Source organism: Coregonus lavaretus (assembly GCF_964263955.1).
Source record: "Coregonus lavaretus genome assembly, chromosome: 2".
NCBI lineage: Eukaryota > Metazoa > Chordata > Actinopteri > Salmoniformes > Salmonidae > Coregonus > Coregonus lavaretus.
In genome coordinates, this window is record NC_139989.1 from 9,935,296 (window position 1) to 9,958,568 (window position 23,273).

General features: G+C 40.9%; 1 protein-coding gene across 4 annotated transcripts; it reads left to right on the forward strand.

Annotated features, from left to right (window-relative positions):
* Positions 1-707: 707 nt before the first annotated feature.
* Positions 708-18,957, forward strand: LOC311148390 (myosin-7-like; the record flags this gene model as incomplete). 4 transcript variants are annotated; one of them, XM_084185347.1, is made up of 37 exons in its annotated part: positions 708-908; positions 1,249-1,392; positions 3,054-3,210; positions 3,296-3,323; positions 3,415-3,520; positions 3,671-3,763; positions 4,347-4,410; positions 4,501-4,599; positions 5,010-5,113; positions 5,213-5,351; positions 5,457-5,575; positions 5,950-6,099; positions 6,200-6,370; positions 6,537-6,855; positions 6,954-7,027; positions 7,220-7,425; positions 7,525-7,648; positions 11,058-11,194; positions 11,284-11,539; positions 11,770-12,012; positions 12,290-12,466; positions 12,577-12,722; positions 12,798-12,888; positions 12,981-13,370; positions 13,478-13,604; positions 13,703-13,821; positions 13,910-14,106; positions 14,291-14,474; positions 14,869-15,034; positions 16,222-16,346; positions 16,434-16,742; positions 16,852-17,055; positions 17,160-17,456; positions 17,601-17,705; positions 17,817-17,912; positions 17,999-18,133; positions 18,937-18,957. In XM_084185347.1, the coding sequence occupies 37 exons, from the start codon at positions 708-710 to the stop codon at positions 18,955-18,957; spliced, it is 5,823 nt and encodes a 1,940-aa protein (XP_084041473.1). The 4 variants fall into 4 exon arrangements, with proteins under 4 accessions (XP_084041473.1, XP_084041474.1, XP_084041475.1 ...); XM_084185348.1 differs by having other exon boundaries at positions 6,537-6,846; XM_084185349.1 differs by having other exon boundaries at positions 6,537-6,846; positions 6,963-7,027.
* Positions 18,958-23,273: the final 4,316 nt, after the last annotated feature.

A 23,273-nucleotide genomic window follows, 5' to 3' on the forward strand; every position in this document is an offset into this window, starting at 1 on the left:
CAGACACTTGTAGAATCTATGCCAAGGTGCATTGAAGCTGTTCTGGCTTGTGGTGGCCCAACGCCCTATTAAGACTATTAAGTGTGTCCTTTATTTTGGCAGTTACCTGTACATACATTCATACTAATATCTAATGTTCCAATTCATTTAGGTCTTCAGGGTAATATTTATGGAACCATTATTTTTGTTGTATTAAGGCAAAATCAGGACAAAGTTACACTGCATTCCAAAACTGGCTGCAGAGAACAGCAAAATACAGCCCAGGAGCCCTAAAGTTGTTTATGTATTTAATATTATTTAATATTAGTGCTTTACACTGATATTAGATTATTACCTATGCATGGTTCCCTTTGTCATTAACAGAATAAAATGTAAAACTGTCAAAATATGGTTGATATTGTAAAAAAATCCTGTAAAGTATGAATATCTAAATGGTTGTAGTTTCTTAAGTTTGAGAAATGTTTGTTATGAGAATCCTGGGATACAACAAACCATGGCATCAGTGAGAAGACAGCCACATGTCAATCTGAAGTTTAGCAAATTGAACCTAATAATTGACAGACAGACAGACAGACAGACAGACAGACACTATACAGTACATACATACACTTTCCACAACAACAAATACATGGTATTATTCCAACTCAAACCTGGTGCTGTATGTAATTTGTATTCAATGCTCTGATCCTGCCTTTACAGGTTTAAGAATGGGGGACGCATTGATGGCAGAGTTTGGCGGTGCAGCTTCCTTTCTGCGTAAATCTGACAAGGAGCGTATGGAATGCCAGACTAGACCCTTTGACATAAAGAGACAGTGCTATGTGCCTGACCCTGAGGTTGAGTACGTCAAGGCCATAATCACCAGCAGAGATGGGGCTAAAGTCACCGCTGATACTGAGTTTGGAAAGGTAAATATTTTGTTGAAAAGCATTTCTAAAAATATATGACCTGGAAAATCATAAAATAAGAAATGTTTCTACTAAGATAACTCTATGATTGATGGACAATGATTTATAAACTGAATTGAGTTATGCACTTTACTGTTTTGTATTTTTTTTTTATCTTACAAGAGATACTAAAGCAGAATCCTTTAAATCTTTAACTTTCATGTAAATTAGACATTACATATTAATGGGTGATTTGTGAAAATTCTATGTTGTGTGTAATCTCAAGTTAGGGTTTGTCTCAAACTGAATAGCTCTGCACCTTGAAAATTACACAAAACAATTTAATTTGCTCTTCTTTCAGACTGTTACTGTGAAGGAGGATGACGTCCACCCCCAGAACCCGCCAAAGTTTGATAAAATTGAGGACATGGCGATGTTCACCTTCCTGCACGAGCCCGCTGTGCTGTTTAACCTCAAAGAGCGTTACGCAGCCTGGATGATCTACGTAAGTAATGACCTGTCTGCTAATATCTCCATTAAATCAATCATTCATTCAAATGAATTAAACTACAGTGGGGAAAAAAAGTATTTAGTCAGCCACCAATTGTGCAAGTTCTCCCACTTAAAAAGATGAGAGAGGCCTGTAATTTTCATCATAGGTACACGTCAACTATGACAGACAAATTGAGATTTTCTTTTCCAGAAAATCACATTGTAGGATTTTTTATGAATTTATTTGCAAATTATGGTGGAAAATAAGTATTTGGTCAATAACAAAAGTTTCTCAATACTTTGTTATATACTCTTTGTTGGCAATGACACAGGTCAAATGTTTTCTGTAAGTCTTCACAAGGTTTTCACACACTGTTGCTGGTATTTTGGCCCATTCCTCCATGCAGATCTCCTCTAGAGCAGTGATGTTTTGGGGCTGTCGCTGGGCAACACAGACTTTCAACTCGATTTTATATGGGGTTGAGATCTGGAGACTGGCTAGGCCACTCCAGGACCTTGAAATGCTTCTTACGAAGCCACTCCTTCGTTGCCCGGGCGGTGTGTTTGGGATCATTGTCATGCTGAAAGACCCAGCCACGTTTAATCTTCAATGCCCTTGCTGATGGAAGGAGGTTTTCACTCAAAATCTCACAATACATGGCCCCATTCATTCTTTCCTTTACACGGATCAGTTGTCCTGGTCCCTTTGCAGAAAAACAGCCCCAAAGCATGATGTTTCCACCCCCATGCTTCACAGTAGGTATGGTGTTCTTTGAATGCAACTCAGCATTCTTTGTCCTCCAAACACTACGAGTTGAGTTTTTACCAAAAAGTTATATTTTGGTTTCATCTGACCATATGACATTCTCCCAATCCTCTTCTGGATCATCCAAATGCACTCTAGCAAACTTCAGACGGGCCTGGACATGTACTGGCTTAAGCAGGGGGACAGGATTTGAGTCCCTGGCGGCGTAGTGTGTTACTGATGGTAGGCTTTGTTACTTTGGTCCCAGCTCTCTGCAGGTCATTCACTAGGTCCCCCCGTGTGGTTCTGGGATTTTTGCTCACCGTTCTTGTGATCATTTTGACCCCACGGGGTGAGATCTTGCGTGGACCCCCAGATTGAGGGAGATTATCAGTGGTCTTGTATGTCTTCCATTTCCTAATAATTGCTCCCACAGTTGATTTCTTCAAACCAAGCTGCTTACCTATTGCAGATTCAGTCTTCCCAGCCTGGTGCAGGTCTACAATTTTGTTTCTGGTGTCCTTTGACAGCTCTTTGGTCTTGGCCATAGTGGAGTTTGGAGTGTGACTGTTTGAGGTTGTGGACAGGTGTCTTTTATACTGATAACAAGTTCAAACAGGTGCCATTAATACAGGTAACGAGTGGAGGACAGAGGAGCCTCTTAAAGAAGAAGTTACAGGTCTGTGAGAGCCAGAAATCTTGCTAGTTTGTAGGTGACCAAATACTTATTTTCCACCATAATTTGCAAATAAATTCATAAAAAATCCAACAATTTTTTTCTCTCAATTTGTCTGTCATAGTTGACGTGTACCTATGATGAAAATTACAGGCCTCTCTCATCTTTTTAAGTGGGAGAACTTGCACAATTGGTGGCTGACTAAATACTTTTTTTCCCCACTGTAAATATGCTTCCCCCTTGTCGTCGACAGACCTACTCAGGGCTGTTCTGTGTTACTGTCAACCCATACAAGTGGCTGCCAGTGTACGATCAGTCTGTTGTCAATGCATACAGAGGCAAGAAGAGGACAGAAGCTCCTCCTCACATTTTCTCCATCTCTGACAATGCCTACCAGTACATGTTGTCAGGTAAAATATAACATTTCCTTTTCATCTACAGAAATCAAATGATATTTGGATAATTACACATTTACTGATACTTCTCTTCCAACAGACAGGGAAAATCAGTCTGTCCTTATCACGTAAGTACATCAACAAAAGGTTATATCCATTTGAGGCTATTTCAGATTAAGAGGAATTCTGAGATATCAACATTTGTATTTTCAATCCCAGTGGAGAATCCGGTGCTGGAAAGACTGTTAACACCAAGAGAGTCATCCAGTACTTCGCCAGCATTGCTGCTGTTGCCGGAAAGAAAAGTGCAGCAGAAGAAAAAAAGGTCAAGTAGAATGCAAATGTTCATTATTATCGATCCTAAATTAAACATTCTTCATGGCTGGATGAACATTTGTTGACAAAATGTAATTTTATTCATAGAGTATTGATTTTCGTTGCAGCATTTTAATACTGTATGGTTGTTGGTTTGTAGGGGACCCTGGAGGATCAAATCATCCAGGCCAATCCTGCCCTGGAGGCTTTTGGTAATGCCAAGACCATCAGGAATGACAACTCCTCCCGATTTGTACGTTTGGTCTTTGTTTGTCAAATATCATTTAAATCTTATTATACATGTTCAGTGTTTCCCATATATGGACCACCACTGTAAAAAATATGTAATTTAATATATATATATTTCTGCCGAGACACGCTTTTAAATGGAAAGTCATTAGCTCAATGACTGGGAACAGCTAGCATTTCATTACACTAATGCTAGTAGCAATGCACTTGAATGAGCCTATTTACAGTATAATACACAAGGTGCAATTTCAAAATTGTGTAGAGAAAAGGTTGCAGTTTTAAAGCAAGTTTGCTGCCAATCTACACATTTTGGAAGATTGAGCCATTTCATAACTAATTTTCAGTTTTAACAGCTAATATCCTGCAATTCTACACATTTTGCCATAGGGTGGAGAGAAATGTTTGCAGTTTTTAATATGATATTTGAGTGAGAGTGACTGGCCTCCATCCCCATCAAAGTTGTCCATCCCTGCATTACACCATGCAAGCTCAATCAAGTGCACCTAAAGTATTCAAAAAGAAAACAAATACTACTTGAACCAAGATCTGGTGTGCTCAATAATTTCTGCTTTAACAATCATTTACAGGGTAAATTCATCCGAATTCATTTTGGAGTCACTGGGAAGCTTTCGTCTGCTGACATTGAGACTTGTGAGTACAATACTCAATTTGTTCAGGCTTGAACAGATCTATTTGACAGGAAACACATTAATACCAAAATAACTTTTCCATACTTATCAGATCTTCTGGAGAAGTCACGTGTAACTTTCCAGCTCAAGGCTGAGAGAGACTATCACATCTTCTACCAGATCCTGTCCCAAAAGAAACCAGAACTGCTGGGTGAGTATTGAATCATCAAACTGAGTAGGGTTGAGGTCAATTCTGGATTAAACTGAAGATTTCTGATGAAATCAAATTAAATTCTTATGATGTAGCCAGCCCAGGCAGTGTGCTACCCCCATCCCTCCACTGTAAAACTCACAACACAATATAGCGTGATTTATGTTGGAACATTTCCTTTGTCCATAAAAAGTTGCAATTATTAAAAAGTCATTTAAGCACACAACACTAAAACTGTATAACAATCTCCAACAGTTTATTTTAAACGATCCTGTCTATTTATAATATTACTGTTTTCTTATTGCACAAATCATTTTTAATTGACCCCAACCCTAATACTGAGTAGATTATGTTATGACCTATACCACAGCACGAACACAGATTAAAGTGTGCTGTTCAATTCTTTTCAGAGATGCTACTCATCACTAGCAATCCCTATGACTATGCCTTCATCTCCCAAGGAGAGATTGCTGTAACTTCCATTAATGATGCAGATGAACTAATGGCTACTGATGTGAGTAAAATATGTACATATACTGTATATGCAATAACATTTCACTTGTATCCAACTCTCTCTCCAATACAAATCAATGGCCTTTTGTTTCGGAACTAGGATGCCTTTAATGTGCTTGGCTTTGCCCAAGAAGAGATTAATGGCATTTATAAGTTGACTGGTGCCATCATGCACTACGGCAACATGAAGTTCAAGAATAAGCAGCGGGAGGAGCAAGCAGAGGCAGATGGCACTGAGGGTGAGTGCTGAGGATTTAAAACCTCCCTTCAATATACAGTCATCTTTTAAAAATCTGACAATCAATCAGAGTGCCTCTTCCAATCATAAAACGTTGCCTTTCCAGATATTGACAAAGCTGCATATCTGATGTGCCTGAACTCTGCTGACGTGGTCAAGGGGCTGTGTAACCCAAGGGTCAAAGTTGGAAATGAGTGGGTCACCAAAGGTCAGAATGTCAACCAGGTGAGTCTACAATTTTTTAAAATAATATTAAGCATAAAACGTGTCTATAAAGTTGCTAGCTAAGATGTTCCTACGTGTCATTCCCCATTGAGCATGCTTTTTAGTCCAGGACTAGGCCTAATCTGTGTCTAGGAAACTGTCCCTATGTGTTTATGTTGAGGCTATGTTTTGGTATTTTATTTTACATTTACATTTACATCATTTAGCAGACACTCTTATCCAGAGCGACTTACAAATTGGTGCATTCAACTTATGATAGCCAGTGGGACAACCACTTTAAAAAATATATATATATGTTTATTGGGGGTGGGGGAAGAAGGATTACTTTATACTATTCCAGGTACTCCTTAATATATTTTCTCAATATTTTGTAGGTGTACTACTCTGTTGGTGCACTGGCAAAGAAAATTTACGAGAACATGTTCCTCTGGATGGTGATAAGAATCAACCTTACTCTGGACACTAAGAACGCTCGTCAGCACTACATTGGTGTGCTGGACATTGCTGGCTTTGAGATCTTTGATGTGAGTGTTTGATGTATATTTGATAAAAAGGACATCATAAAATGATTTATCTAAAACATCACAGCTGACAAAATAAAGTACCTGTGAACTTCTATTTCAGTTCAACACCTTTGAGCAGCTGTGCATCAACTTCACTAATGAGAAGCTGCAGCAGTTCTTCAACCACCACATGTTTGTGCTGGAGCAGGAAGAGTATAAGAAAGAGGGCATCGTCTGGGAGTTCATTGACTTTGGCATGGACTTGGCTGCCTGCATTGACCTCATTGAAAGGGTTGGTGTCTTCAGTTGTGCAGTAGTTTATATGATGTGTACAGAGTATTCTTTGAGATTTTAAAGGCAATCTTTATAAAATGTGCTTCCATGACAAATTATTCTGATATTTATTCACAATGCTTTTCCCTTAGCATTAATTTATTTTAATGAATTCCTTCCACTAGCCCATGGGTATCATGTCCATCCTTGAAGAGGAGTGCATGTTCCCCAAGGCCAGTGATTCTACATTCAAAGCTAAGCTGTATGAAAACCATCTGGGCAAAAATGCATGCTTCCAGAAGCCTAGAATGATTAAGGGTAGGCCAGAGGCCCATTTCTCCCTGGTTCACTATGCTGGCATTGTTGACTACAACATTGGTAACTGGCTGGTGAAGAACAAGGACCCACTGAATGAGACTGTGGTCGGACTGTTCCAGAAGTCAAGTCTTAAGTTCCTGGCCAACCTCTTTGCAACCTATGCTGGTGCAGAAGCAGGTACTATGTGTTTCTATCTGCAAAAAATCCCTAAAATAAATAGCAATCCACAGCATATGATAGTAGCAATAATAGTATATTTGAATTGTTATTTTATTATCATACAGCTGCTGAAGAAAAAGCGGCTGGAGGAAAAAAGAAGAAAGGCTCTTCCTTCCAGACTGTGTCTGCATTGCACAGGGTAAATCTGAGCTTAGATCAATATATTTAGGATGTTTTCACATGGAAGATTATTAACAAATGTATTATATTTGCGCAAAATTTTAGATAACATGTGGTGGATTGGCATGTTAGCATTAAATGCCGTTATGACTCGTGAGGTGATTGGAAACTCATTCACTGATGGAAAATTCTACATTTGTCATACTCACAGGAGAACTTGGGTAAACTCATGACCAACTTGAGGTCTACTCACCCTCACTTTGTACGTTGCATCATCCCCAACGAGACCAAGACTCCTGGGGCCATGGAGAATCCTCTGGTCATGCACCAGCTGCGCTGTAACGGTGTTCTGGAAGGCATCAGGATCTGCAGAAAGGGCTTCCCCAACAGGATCCTGTATGCTGACTTCAAACAAAGGTAAAAATAATTATTCATTTCCTTTCCAAAATAAATTAAACTGTTTAACTATTCAGGTCTTCCATTATTGAAGATAATTGCTTTCTGATTTAAATTCAGATACCGCATCCTCAATCCAAATGCTATCCCTGAGGGTCAATTCATTGACAATATGAAGGCAGCTGAAAAACTCCTGGGCTCTCTGGACATTGACCACACCCAGTACAGATTAGGACACACTAAGGTAAGTTATTTAAATAGATGAAAAGCAATAAGACCTGTTGGACCAGGATGGAAAAATAGCAGCAATTATCGGGGCCAAGCAGTATATTACCAATACACCACCATCCAGCCAACCTGAGCAATGCCTCTTGAAAGAATTGCTGCTATATGACTGATCATGCTTATCTCATGTCATCTGTCTCTAGGGCAAATGGGTCAAGTCAACATATACACATTTATACTTGGTATAGCGCCACCATGTAGTAGATCCAGATCTACAGTAGCAATTAAAAGCCTAGTGGCCATGATGTTTGAGATAGACTTCAGTGTTAATTTTGTCCCCTATTTTTTAATTTAGTTTTAGTCTTAGTTTTTATGACTAAAATACGTTTTAGTCTTAGTCCCATTTTAGTAATTTCACCCTTCTTAGTTTTAGTTATTATCAGTCGACTAAAATTCTGGACAATTTTTTTCTTAGTCACAGTCATTTAAGTCACATATTTTTCAGTGCATTCTTTTTCCATGAAATAATGAATATTTACCTCTAACTTCCATCACATGCAAATTCAGATAGCCTTGTCCAACTAGTCCTACTATCCCATCATATACAGTGGCTCGCGAAAGTATTCACCCCCTTTGGCATTTTTCCTATTTTGTTGCCTTAAAACCTGGAATTAAAATTGATTTTTTGGGGGGTTGTATCATTTGATTTACACAACATGCCTACCACTTTGAAGATGCAAAATATTTGTTATTGTGAAACAAACAAAAAATAAGACAAAAAAACTGAAAACTTGAGCGTGCATAACTATTCACCCCCCCAAAGTCAATATTTTGTAGAGCCACGTTTTGCAGCAATTACAGCTGCAAGTCTCTTGGAGTATGTCTCTATAAGCTTGGCAAATCTAGCCACTGGGATTTTTGCCCATTCTTCAATGCAAAACTGCTCCAACTTGTACAAGTTGGATGGGTTCCACTGGTGTACAGCAATCTTTAAGTCATACCACAGATTCTCAATTGGATTGAGGTCTGGGATTTGACTAGGCCATTCCAAGACATTTAAATGTTTCCCCTTAAACCACTCAAGTGTTGCTTTAGCAGTATGCTTAGGGTCATTGTCCTGCTGGAAGGTGAACCTCCGTCCCAGTCTCACATCTCTGGAAGACTGAAACAAGTTTCCCCTCAATAATTTCCCTGTATTTAGTGCCATCCAGCATTTCTTCAATTCTGACCAGTTCCCAGTCCCTGCCGATGAACAACATCCCCACAGCATGATGCTGCCACCACCATGATTCACTGTGGGGATGGTAATCTCGGGGTGATGAGAGGTGTTGGGTTTGCGCCAGACATAGCGTTTTCCTTGATGGCCAAAAAGCTCAATTTTAGTCTCATCTGACCAGAGTACCTTCTTCCATATGTTTGGGGAGTCTCCCACATGGCTTTTGGCGAACACCAAACATGTTTGCTTATTTTTTTTCTTTAAGCAAAGGCTTTTTTCTGGCCACTCTTCCGTAAAGCCCAGCTCTGTGGAGTGCACGGCTTAAAGTGGTCCTATGGACAGATACTCCAATCTCCGCTGTGGAGCTTTGCAGCTCCTTCAGGGTTATCTTTGGTCTCTTTGTTGCCTCTCTGATTAATGCCCTCCTTGCCTGGTCCGTGAGTTTTGGTTGGCGGCCCTCTCTTGGCAGGTTTGTTGTGGTGCCATATTATTTCCATTTGTTAATAATGGAGTTAATGGTGCTCCGTAGGATGTTCAAAGTTTCAGATATATTTTTTTAACCCAACCCTGATCTGTACTTCTCCACAACTTTGTCCATGACCTGTTTGGAGAGCATCTTGTTCTTCATGGTGCCTCTTGCTTGGTGGTGCCCCTTGCTTAGTGGTGTTGCAGACTCTGGGGCCTTTCAGAACAGGTTTATATATACTGAGATCATGTGACAGATCATGTGACACTTAGTTAAATAAAGTCCACCTGTGTGCAATCTAACTATGTGACTTCTGAAAGTAATTGGTTGCACCAGATCTTATTTAGGGGCTTCATAGCAAAGGGGGTGAATACATATGCACGCACCACTTTTCCTTTATTTATTTTTTTGAATTTTTTTAACAAGTAATTTTTTTCATTTCACTTCACCAATTTGGACTATTTTGTGTATGTCCATTACATGAAATCTAAATAAAAATCAATTTAAATTACAGGTTGTAATGCAACAAAATGGAAAAACTCCAAGGGGGATGAATACTTTTGCAAGACACTGTAGCTGGCACATTGTTATTGTGGCAGATTGTAACCAATGCCAGCCATGATTTACCATATAGCCTAGGCTACAAAGTCTTGGCTACATTAAACAAGATAGGTATACAGATATTTTCTTCCCATAATACATTTAGGATGGTAGTGAATTAACAGTGATTCCTATAAAAAGGGGAAAAATCTTTACTTTCCAACAATGCCAGAAATATTACTGCACTGCTAATATTCAGCAAATAGGACTAATATTTCTAATAAAAAATTTAAAAAACTACACTCACATTTGCGGAAAGCAAGAGCGGCAACACAGATGTTTATGAGTGCACAGCCTTCATGAAAGTAAGAGAGGTTAAACATTATTGTTTCTAGTTTAGGTTAGTTACAATTGAAGTGTCGTCGCAGTCTATCAGTTCAAAAGATTGAGGAGTGACTGAAATGACTGCCGAGAGCTGTGTGGGAGAGCCGGGCAGATTAGCTCAATCAGACCGCGCAATCAGTCCGCGCAAATTTAATGCCCATTAGTCTCACGTGAAATTCAAGTCTCGTCACATTTTCAACTAAAATGAATCCTCATTTGTTACAGTTTTATCGTCTTTTGTTTTCTTCAGGGAAAATAGGTAATTGACAAATATTTTTTGTCATAGTTATTGTTAACAGAAATGAACACGGTTAGACTTTCTGTACATGTTTTCAAAGACCTTGCCAAATTTTGTAACTCTCGGGTCAACATAATGGGACTGAAGTTATAAAATCAATTGCACATGACAGGGCCAACTTGTGGTCAATTTGTGACATTTTTGTACAGAGACAAGAAATCAGCAATCTAAACATGACTACCAAGTTTTGTAAATCTGGGGGATTCCACATTCAAGTTATTTATGGTCAACTGAGTGGTGCAGCGGTCTAAGACACTGCATCTCAGTGCTTGAGGCGTCACTACAAACACCCTGGTTTGATTCCAGGCTGTATCACAACCGGCCGTGATTGGGAGTCCCTTTGGGCGGCGCACAATTGGCCCAGCGTCGTCAGGGTTTGGCCGGTGTAGGCCGTCATTGTAAATAAGAATTTGTTCTTAACTGACTTGCCTAGTTAAATAAAGGTAAAAAAAAAAAAGAAAAATACAATCCTACCAAATACGAGACAATCCAAGCACCACATTATGGCCTTTGTGTATCTTTAGGTGTTCTTCAAGGCTGGTCTCCTGGGTCTACTTGAGGAGATGAGAGACGATCGTCTTGCTCTTATCATCACTGGCCTCCAGGCCCGATCACGTGGTCTAATTGCCAGAATTGAGTTCCAGAAAATGGTTGACCGCAGGTTGGAATAAGAATAAACAAAACTTCTGCAGACAATATGGTGAAGGTGGAAAAGGTTGTATAACAAGCTAATTATATTCAATTTCACAGGGATGCCTTGCTTGTGATCCAATGGAACATTCGTGCCTTCATGGGTGTCAAGAATTGGCCCTGGATGAAGATGTTCTTCAAGATCAAACCTCTGCTGAAGTCAGCAGAGACTGAGAAGGAGATGGCCAACATGAAGGAAGAATTCCTGAAGCTTAAAGAGGCTTATGCTAAAAGTGAAACCCGTAGAAAGGAGCTGGAAGAAAAGATGGTGTCCCTTCTCCAAGAGAAGAATGACCTGCAGCTCGCTGTCCAAACTGTGAGTAACTTTAACTGCATTGCAGTTGGTGCATTCACATCCTTTGTCAAAATGGCCTTTCCTAGTTAGCTTTTTACTAGAGAAATTGAAAAAGAAGAGACATGATTTGCTAAATAGATACGTACAATCAGCATTTGTCGATCATTTGTAGTGTCCAAATATTTTGCCACCAAACTAACTTTGGAGCTTTGGAGAATTTTATGTACTTACAATATATGACACATCGACAGTCAGAAGACACTATTGGTGATGCTGAAGAGAGATGTGAGGGTCTGATCAAGAGCAAAATCCAGCTTGAGGCCAAAGCCAAAGAGCTGACAGAAAGACTGGAGGATGAGGAGGAGATGAATTCTGAGCTAACTGCTAAGAAGAGGAAGCTGGAGGATGAGTGCTCAGAACTCAAGAAGGACATTGATGACCTGGAGCTCACTCTGGCTAAAGTGGAGAAGGAAAAGCATGCCACAGAGAACAAGGTAAACGTTTATCTTTATTATTGTGTTGTTACAGAGTCTGGTGTAGCGGTTTAAGATCCGGACCACACATGCCCCCTTGGTTCGAGCCCCAGCTTGGTCAACTGTCTTTGCCCTTAACTTTCTGCACCCCTCTCTATGTCTATCTCTCACTCTGTATTTATATCTGTCCTGTCAATAAACACTCAAATACGTAAGATCGGATTTCTTATCTCCTAAAAATAAAAATCGAATTAAGTGGCTTGGAGGAAAGTGTAAGGACACTGTTCTGTTTCCTTAGGTTAAAAACCTGACTGAGGAAATGGCAGCTCTGGATGAAATCATTGCCAAGCTGACCAAGGAGAAGAAGGCTCTGCAGGAGGCTCATCAGCAAACGCTGGATGACTTGCAAAGTGAGGAGGACAAAGTCAACACGCTGACCAAGGCCAAAGCCAAACTGGAACAGCAAGTTGATGATGTGAGTATCAAATAGTAATTCATAAAAATTACAACAAAATTAGTAATATCCTAAATATAGACTACAGTAAATTGCTTACTCAGAATATTGTTTAATATATCCTTTATCAGCTTGAAGGGTCTCTGGAGCAAGAGAAGAAGGTGAGAATGGACCTTGAGAGAGCCAAGAGAAAGCTGGAGGGAGACTTGAAGTTGACCCAGGAGAGTCTAATGGACCTGGAGAATGACAAGCAGCAGCTGGAGGAGAGAATGAAGAAGTAAGATCACAACCCACAAAATCTCATGAATAGTTATTGTACAGAAAGTGCTAAAATCTTTGCTTTACTTATCAGGAAGGACTTTGAGATGAGCCAACTCAACAGCAAGATTGAGGATGAGCAGGCCATGAGTGCCCAGCTTCAGAAGAAACTGAAGGAGCTGCAGGTATTTCAATAGCATTGTTGAAAAGGGAATATTTCTGTTACAACTGTTTATGTTCTGATCTTACCAGAAAATTTGAATTCCTACCATTTCAGGCCCGCATTGAGGAGCTGGAGGAAGAGCTGGAGGCTGAGAGGGCTGCCCGTGCCAAGGTGGAGAAACAGAGGGCAGATTTGTCCAGAGAGCTAGAAGAGATCAGTGAGAGGTTGGAGGAGGCTGGTGGTGCTACTGCTGCCCAGATTGAGATGAACAAGAAGAGGGAGGCTGAGTTCCAGAAGGTGCGCAGAGACCTTGAAGAAGCTACTCTGCAGCATGAGGCTACAGCTGCAACTCTGAGGAAGAAAAATGCTGACAGTGTAGCTGACCTGGGAGAACAGATTGACAACCTTCAGAGAGTGAAGCAGAAGCTGGAGAAAGAGAAGAGTGAGCTCAGGCTGGAGCTGGATGATGTGGTCTCCAACATGGAGCAGATTGTCAAGTCCAAAGTATGTGGTATCATTGGTAAATCTAAATAAAATGTTTTCTATACATGCTTTTTAAAGATGCAATCTAGTGACGCTGTTCTGTCATTCAAAACCAAATCTGTTTTTAGACAAACTTGGAGAAAATGTGCCGCACTCTAGAGGACCAGATGAGTGAATACAGGACGAAAGCTGAGGAAGGACAGCGATCCATCAATGATTTCACCATGCAGAAAGCAAAGCTTCAAACTGAGAATGGTATATTAAAAACAAACCTGGACATTCACATGAACAGCCACAATAAATAACCAGATTAAGTAATATAATTTAAAATAATTTGAATTGCATGAAAACAGGTGAATTTGCCAGACAGTTGGAGGAGAAGGACTCTCTAGTCTCCCAATTGACCAGAGGTAAGCAGTCCAACGTTCAGCAGATTGAAGACCTCAAGAGACAACTGGAGGAGGAAGTCAAGGTATTGATACAAAGAATGCAGTGTCCTTTATCCAACTACATCTATCCTCAGGCATAATTACAGATCCTTTCTCAAATGTCCTTACCAGGCAAAGAACGCACTTGCCCATGCAGTGCAGTCTGCTCGCCATGACTCAGATCTGCTGAGGGAGCAGTATGAGGAGGAGCAGGAGGCCAAGGCTGAGCTGCAGCGTGGCATGTCCAAGGCTAATGCTGAGGTGGCTCAGTGGAGAACCAAGTATGAAACTGATGCCATCCAGAAGACTGAAGAGCTTGAGGACGCAAAGTAAGGAAGTTTTCTTACTTTCTCTTACTTTTCAGGCTATTGAACCTTGGCTGATAGGGCGATACACAAATGTACATGATGAATAAATAATACATTGATTACCTGTTAAACAACCATTATACTTTATTTCAGACAGAAAAAAGGTAGCTGTTCTGAAATGTGTTTCTCATCTATGCCAATCTAGGAAGAAGCTGGCTCAGCGTCTGCAGGATGCAGAGGAAGCTGTGGAAGCTGTTAATGCTAAATGTTCATCCCTGGAAAAGACTAAACACAGACTCCAGAATGAGATTGAAGATCTCATGGTGGATGTGGAGAGATCCAATGCAGCTGCTGCCTCTCTGGACAAGAAGCAAAGGAACTTTGACAAGGTAAGAAAAAAACATATGTAATATGTAATAACATATGTAATACACAAGTCCTATTAGCCTTCATTATAGTACATGAGGGGCGACAGGTAGCCTAGTGGTTCAAGAAGCATCTGAATCCCAGCTCAGATGAGAAAATGTGGTGTTGAGTGAGCTAGCAACCAGAATGTTTCTGGCATCATCTTACATACTACCATCGCCTGCCATTGTGCAATTGAACAAGGCACTTAACCCCTATAATTGCTCCAGCTGCACTGCGGCTGACCCATTGCTTCAGACCCTGTGTGTCTCGGGGGGTTGGGTTGTGAGTTCTCGTTAAGTTAATGGACAATAAAGAACATCTTATCTTAATCATATACTGCATTCTAACTACCTAAAATACCTGTATAACTTCCAGGTCCTGGCTGACTGGAAGCAGAAGTTTGAGGAGTCTCAGACTGAGCTGGAGAGCTCCCAGAAAGAGGCCAGATCTCTCAGCACTGAGCTCTTCAAACTCAAGAACTCTTATGAGGAGTCTCTGGATCATCTGGAGACCATGAAGAGGGAGAACAAGAACCTCCAAGGTCAGAGCATGAGCATTATTAGCCTATATAACTAAGTCAACGAAAGATCGATATGTAATAGAGATTATGGATGTGAATGTTTAAAACGGAATTGAGATCGTTTACGTTAAGTTAAGAAAAAAACAACAAAACGAAAAACAAGGTTTGTGTTTTTTTCCACAAAATGTAAATCACAGTGCAGTTATCACAAAACATATTATTTGCCGTGTTATAGCCAAACTAGACAATAAGCTATAAAAGGCCTGGGGTTCGTTGTGTAATTTAAATAAAACCAGAGAGGAAGAAGCAAACTTTAGGTCAATTTACAGATTACCAAGACATATGAGAAAGGTTATTTCTACCTGCCCCGTCCTCTCCCTCGCGCTGGCTCGCTTACTGTTTCTCTTTGCGAATGTGTCAGTCTTCGGTCTGTTGCATGTAGAATATCCTAGCCTATTCATTGATAGGCCCTGCTTTACTGAAGTTTCAAGACATTGCAAGCCAAGAAATTGCGAGATACAGCATTCCATTGAGAGATCCAGCTTTTGATTACCCAATAGATAGGCCAAGTGCACGGTTCTGACTGTCTGCCTAGTGGCGGACCTGCCTATAATGTGCCACTTCCCTCTCTCTCCGTCCCTCGCTAGCTCGCTAGTGTTCTCGGAAGTACGGTAACTGATCAGTCTCCTCCTTTCCAAAAATACTGAATTTTAGGAGTTGAGGAGTCGCGGAATCTAATCTTCACACTCAGAAATGGGAGTTGACACCGGGAGATGAAGTGCAAGGAGTCGAGGAATCAATTATTTTGGAGTCGACTCTCCTCCACTACGTCATCGTCATTAACAGTTTGAAAAATGACAAAGGCAAGCGACAGCAGTGAAGTCCTGTATGGTAATACTTTGACAAGTTAAATGAGAAGGTGGTGAAATGCAAACTTTGCGAGTTGGAATTGAGGTACAGTAATGGTAGTACTGCTGCAATGCTTAACCATCTGAAAGGGACGCACTGTGAGACCCAAACCGTTGCTGGCAGCAACACAGCTGCAGTGTGAATTCACGTGGAATTGTATGAATTTTTGTTATCGTTTTAACGGAAAACTGATACAAAATCTCTGATTAAACGTTAGCATTTTTTTCCCATTTGCCTGATCCCTAATCAAGAATAGTTATCACAAAACGATTCCGATGTACAATTATATTTTTCCACAGAGGAAATTTCTGACCTGACTGAGCAGCTTGGTGAGGGAGGAAAGAGCATCCACGAACTGGAAAAGATCCGTAAACAGCTGGAGCAGGAGAAGGCTGAGATACAGTCTGCTCTAGAGGAAGCTGAGGTGAGAATATAAAATATTTACAGATTGTGAAAGTACCAACATTTAATTTTAAGATTTTACAAACTATGGGTGGCTGTGTTCTCATAGGGCTCCCTGGAGCATGAGGAGGGCAAGATCATGAGAGCTCAGCTGGAGTTTAATCAGGTGAAAGCTGACATTGAACGGAAACTGGTGGAGAAGGATGAGGAAATGGAGATGAATAAGAGGAACCAGCAGAGAGTTGTGGATACCCTGCAAAGCTCCCTGGAGTCAGAGACTCGCAGCAGGAATGAAGCTCTCAGGCTGAAGAAGAAGATGGAGGGAGATCTCAATGAGATGGAGATCCAGCTCAGCCAGGCCAACAGGCAGGCATCCGAGGCCCAGAAGCAACTTAAGGGTCTCCATTCCCATCTGAAGGTAATACTTCCACACCATTGAATTAAAAACATTGCTTGTGCATTCAGAAAAAGCCAAACCACACTGTGAAACAATACAATAAATATAGTAAAATCTATTCTCTCTACAGGATTCTCAAATGCAGCTGGATGATGCTCTTCGTAGCAATGATGACCTGAAGGAGAACATTGCCATTGTGGAGAGACGCAACAACCTGATTCAGGCTGAACTGGATGAGCTGAGAGCCCTGGTGGAGCAGACTGAGAGAGGCCGCAAACTGGCTGAGCAGGAACTGCTGGATGTTAGTGAGAGAGTTCAGCTGCTGCACTCACAGGTAAGACAGTAATATAGAACAATTAGGGTTCTCCTTAAATATCTGCTACTTGAGGTATGTAGAGGTAATATACAAATCATTTGTCATATATACTGTATGTGTAGAACACCAGCCTACTGAGCCAGAAGAAGAAGCTAGAGGGCGACACATCCCAACTTCAGAATGAAGTGGAGGAGGCTGTGCAGGAGTGCAGAAATGCTGAGGAAAAGGCCAAGAAGGCCATTACTGATGCTGCCATGATGGCAGAGGAGCTGAAGAAGGAGCAGGACACCAGTGCTCACCTGGAGCGCATGAAAAAGAACATGGAGCAGACTATCAAGGACCTGCAGCACCGCCTGGATGAAGCTGAACAAATCGCCATGAAGGGTGGCAAGAAGCAGATCCAGAAGCTGGAGGCCAGAGTATGTGTCTAAGCTACATTCTCTTCTATTAATTCAATGTCACATTTCATATTTCTAGACATATTTCTATCTTCAATATTGAAAGTAGTGGTAACTAACAAAATAATTGGAAATGGTGTGTTAACATCGATCATGTATTTTTAGGTGAGAGAGCTAGAGAGTGAAGTGGAAATGGAGCAAAGGAGGAGCAGTGATTCTGTGAAAGGAGTCCGTAAATATGAGAGACGCATCAAGGAGCTCACATACCAGGTACATCATAAACTTTAAGTTGAAAGTGCACTATTAACATGTTCAGAATCAAATGTAAAATGTATACTGTATTCAGTATGACGCTATTTTTTCCATTATTTTTGGGTGCAGACTGAGGAAGATCGTAAGAATTTGAGCCGTCTGCAGGACCTGGTGGACAAACTGCAGCTGAAGGTCAAATCCTACAAGAGAACTTCAGAGGAGGCTGTAAGTAACCTTCTAACTGATGCATTTGTAATTCTCAAATTGTTTTGTTTACTAGAAACTTAAATCATGTTTTTTTTAATTCACAGGAGGAACAAGCCAATGCCAATTTGGGCAAGTTCCGTAAGATTCAGCATGAACTGGATGAGGCAGAAGAGAGGGCTGATATTGCTGAGTCTCAGGTCAACAAGATGAGAGCCAAGAGTCGTGATGCCGGTTCCAAGGTCAGTGAAGTTGCTGTTTCAATTGAATGTATGGCAAAAGCCTAAACTTTCTGGGATCTGGGACTCTGTTTAATGGTAATTTCGATTCTCGATATTCACCCATGTATTCCTGAAGAAAATAAGTAATAAATGCATAATTTGTTACCAAGTAACTATACATACCTGTTGAAGTTCCCCATTGTAAAATTTCAACCAGAGGACACGGTATATGGCAGTATAAAATGTTTTTCTGTATACAGTAAAATGAAAATGTTCTAATAATCAATCTATCTTCTCTGTCACAGAAAGGAAAGGATGAGGAGTGAGGTATAGAGTTGTGATGCCGGCTCCCAGGTCAGTTCTATAAATCAGAATAATATTGGTTATAATTTGCAAACTCATGTCATGTTTGACGACAGCCCCAACCTTTTGCTTTTTAAGCATTTGATGTCCAATAACCATACTATCATTCATATAACTATACATTTGAATATTGTTCCCTGTTATGGGTAAAACAATATTTTTTCAAAAGCTTTATATATTTTGGTTTCAGTGGTGAGTTACTGTGTGATGGCAAGCGACACATTTTGATTTATCGTGATAAATGCTGGACATCGTTGCTTCTTGAAATATTTTTGTCAAATCTTTCATTTACTAGTAGACACAGTTGGTGTAATTCATGATGTTTATAGTGTATTCTATTCACTCAAACAATGAGCCCCAAAGTTTAATATGTAGTTGACGACACACAGAATATTGTAAGAATGTTTTTAGTGTTTACAGTGGTTTATTACATTTTAACCTGCATCCATCTTCTGTCACAGAAAGGACATGATGAAGAGTGAAGCTCTCGGATGGACCTTTCTGAAAATCTCCTGACTGTAGTGCTTTAGTTTTTCTCTATTCTCCATGTAACATGAGCAGAATAAAGAATAAAGTACATTCAAATAGCCCCTCTGTGTATTGCTTGATTCTATTACAAACAGGAATTCTAGACTAGATTTTGGAAGAATGGAATTCACTATTATTTAACAAAATTAAGTTAACACTGGTTTTCATAGAATATACTGATAACTTACCTCACAGAGAACCATTAAAATAAACAAACATCTCTCGCTTTTGCGTCTGGAGATGCTTCTGAGCCAAATTGGGTCCCCTAAATGAACAGAAATATTGTTCAGAAATACTTAATTAGACAGAGTGTGAAACACCTACCCACACCCATGAGCAATATCATATTTTGTTGGCATAAAAGTAAGGATTTGTGTGGTTTAATTAGAAATGGTTTATTATTAGATCACAAGTGAATCAACATTACAAATCAGATTTTATTGATCACATATACATATTTAGCAGATGTTATTGGGGGTGTTGCGAAATGCTTGTGTTCCTAGCTCCAACAGTGCAATTTTCAATCAAAAATGTGACATTAGCAAATAAACTTCCATAGTTTTTATCTGCTAACAAACCTACCCTTGACTATTGTGTGATGTGGAGCCAAATAATCAATGGAATTCAGACAGTGTTGGTGGTCATTCAGGTATTAATTTTAGTTATCGCAGTGCTAGCTGTGCCACTAGAGATCCTGGTTCGAATCCAGGCTCTGTCGTAGCCGGCCGCGACCGGGAGACCCATGGGGCGGCGCATAATTGGCCCAGCATTGTCCAGGGTAGGGGAGGGAATGGCCGGCAGGGATGTAGCTCAGTTGGTAGAGCATGGCGTTTGCAACGCCAGGGTTGTGGGTTCGAGTCCCACGGCGGGCCAGTATGATTTTTTAATTTTTTTTTGGATAAGAGCGTCTGCTAAATGACTAAAATGTAAATGTAAGTAAATCAGGTGTTAAATGAGGTGAAAAGGAGACTGGAGTGCCGCTTTAGGCAGGGGAGTCCCATTGAGACCACAGTCTCTTTTTCAAGGGAGCCCTGCATTACAAGACCAAGCAATTACACAATCAAGGCAGGAGCCTAGGAAACACACAAATAACACATTTAACCATGGCAGCAATGAATGGGGTTCACAGGACGACAGAAAGGACACAATATCAGTTGGATAACAAGTAAGCGCTCTATTATGTAGGAGTTAGCTTCCTTTATGTGCAATCAGTGAAAGCATTACCATGTTTATCTCTCAATACCACAAGGATGATGAAAGTGGAGTTTAGTCTAGTGCTGTAAGTTGATTATCTTACCAAAGTTTTATCAACACATTGCCTGTAGTACTCAGGCTTCAAAAACTCTCAACCATTGTTACTCTCCCTTCCAGGATGGCTACAAGCCCTCCCCCTCCCGCCCTTCAGCAACTCATATCACGACTCCATTCTGCTCCTCCCTTCCTATAGGCAGAAACCTCTGCTAAGGTCTATTCAATGCTGGTCTGACCAATCAGAATCCATCCTTCAAGATTGTTATGATTACGCGGACTGGGATATGTTCCGGGTTGCCTCTGACAATAACATTGACGTATACACTGACACGGTGACTGAGTTCATCAGGAAGTGTATAGGGGATATTGTTCCCACTGTGACTGTTAAAACTTACCCAAACCAAAAACCGTGGATAGATGGCAGCATTCGCGCAAAACTGAAAGCGTGAACCACCACATTTAACCATGGCAAGGTGACTGGGAAGATGGTCAAATACAAACAGTGCAGTTATGCCCTCCGTAAGGAAATCAAACAGGCAAAACGTCAGTACAGAGACAAAGTGGAGTCGCAATTCAACGGCTCAGACACAAGATGTATGTGGCAGGGACTCCAGACAATCACTGATTACAAAGGGAAAACCAGCCTCGTCGTGAACACCGATGTCTTGCTCCTGGACAAGCTAAACACCTTCTTCGCCCGCTTTGAGGATAACACAGTGCCACCAACGCGGCCCGCTCCCGAGGACTGTGGGCTCCCGTTGTCCGTGGCCGACGTGATTAAGATGTTTAAGAATGTTAACCCCCACAAGGCTCCCAGCCCAGACGGCATCCCTAGCCGTGTCCTCAGAGCATGCGCAGACCAGCTGGCTGGAGTGTTTACGAACATTTTAAATCTCTCCCTATCCCAGTCTGCTGTCCCCACTTGCTTCAAGATGTCCACCATTCTTCCTGTATCCAAGAAAGCAAAGGTAACTGAACTAAATGACTATCGCCCCGTAGCACTCACTTCTGTCATCATGAAGTGCATTGAGAGGCTAGTTAAGGATCATATCACCTCCACCTTACCTGACACCCTAGACCCACTAAAATTTGCATACGGCCCCAATAGATCCACATACGATGTAATCGCCATCTGAACAAGAGGAATACCTATGTAAGAATGCTGTTCATTGACTACAGCTCAGCCTTCAACACCATAGTACCCTCCAAGCTCATCATTAAGCTTGGGGCCCTGGGTCTGAACCCCGTCCTGTGCAACTGGGTCCTGGACTTCCTGACGGGCCGCCCTAAGGTGGTGAAGGTATGAAACAACACCTCCACTACGCTGATCCTCAACACAGGGGCACCACAAGGGTGCATGCTCAGTCCCCTCCTGAGTCCCCTCCTGTACTCCTTGTTCACCCATGACCGCGTGGCCACGCATGCCTCCAACTCAATCATCAAGTTTGCAGACGACACAACAGTAGTAGGCCTGATTACCAACAATGACAAGACAGCCTACAGGGAGGAGGTGAGGGCCCTGGCGGAGTAGTGCCAGGAAAATAACCTCTCCCTCAACGTCAACAAAATGAAGGAACTGATCGTGGACTTCAGGAGACAGCAGAGGGAGCACTCCACCATCCACATCGACGGGACCGCAGCGGAGAAGGTGAAAAGCTTCAAGTTCCTCGGCGTACACATCACTGACAATCTAAAATGGTCCACCCACACAGACAGTGTGGTGAAGTAGGCACAACAGAGCCTCTTCAACCTCAGGAGGCTGAAGAAATTCGGCTTGACCCATAAGACCCTCACAAACTTTTACAGATCTCTAGGTCAAATGGGGCGACGGATATGAGGATTTAAGTGAGACTGCTTGTAACAGCGCCACCCATAGGCCAATCGGTGCCATTATTTTTGACCAAGTTACTCATGGTCTATGCTTGAGTTATTTGACCATGTGAAGGAAAAAAATTATAAGAATACAGAGAATAACAATAGGTTTCACAGCTTCGCTGTAAACCCCTAAGAAATATACAAAACAACACAAACATAAAACACAACCCACTCCTCAGTGAACAGGCTTCAACAACGTACTTTGGAGCAGTCCCTCCATGAGATGGTGTTAAAAGAAGGTTGCGTTGCAGCAATTAACCCCTGACCTAAAACTTAACCCATTGCTTGCTGTTGGAGCCTCCTTCCTTCAAGCTTAGCATCCACATTCCCATCACCAACTATGTTTCAAACAAACACACCAACTGGTTCTCATAGTGAATGCTTCTCAGAAATATTTCCTCTCTATGGCCTTCACAATCATGCATTGGTTATAGTAAACTTATACTAATTAATACATTCCCTCCAGTTAATTGGAGTGATGCTTCTGTTCAAGGACGAACATTGTTCTAATTATTATAATAATGATCTTAAATTGCTTTATGTGTGACCAAATTTCAGTGAACAGATATTTTTATAGACCACTAGATATCAATGTACCTCACAAGCTGTCCATCTCAAACAGGAAAGGCACTCAGCAGGAATTTCACTGGGTTATAGTTGTACTCAAGGACAAAGGGAGGGAAACAATGTGGCATAAACAAGACGGAGGTAAGGTTACACCCCACAAGCCAACAACTTGAGAGACAGCAACAGCTACACCCCACTTATTAGAATAGAATAGAATACAACTTTATTGTACGTTACAGTAAACTATTTACATATGTCTTCTGCTCCGTTCTAAACCCCCAAAATGTAGATTTCAAGTCAAAATTCCCTAGGCTCATGTGTATGATTTTCACACCTCCTACACATATTTAGGTTATATTTCAATCACAACCGTGTCTTGTATTCTACTTAATGTATAGGCTACTGTTGGTGCTTCTCAATAGTTTTCTTCATTGGGCTTTGGAAAGACACCAATTAAAATGTAACTATGAGTAATATAATTGTTGCATGTTTTTTGGTATTTAAGCTGGTCGTTAGACAATGCTTTCTAGCTGAAAAAGGATAAAAAACTATTATATTTTATTTTATTTGCATAAAA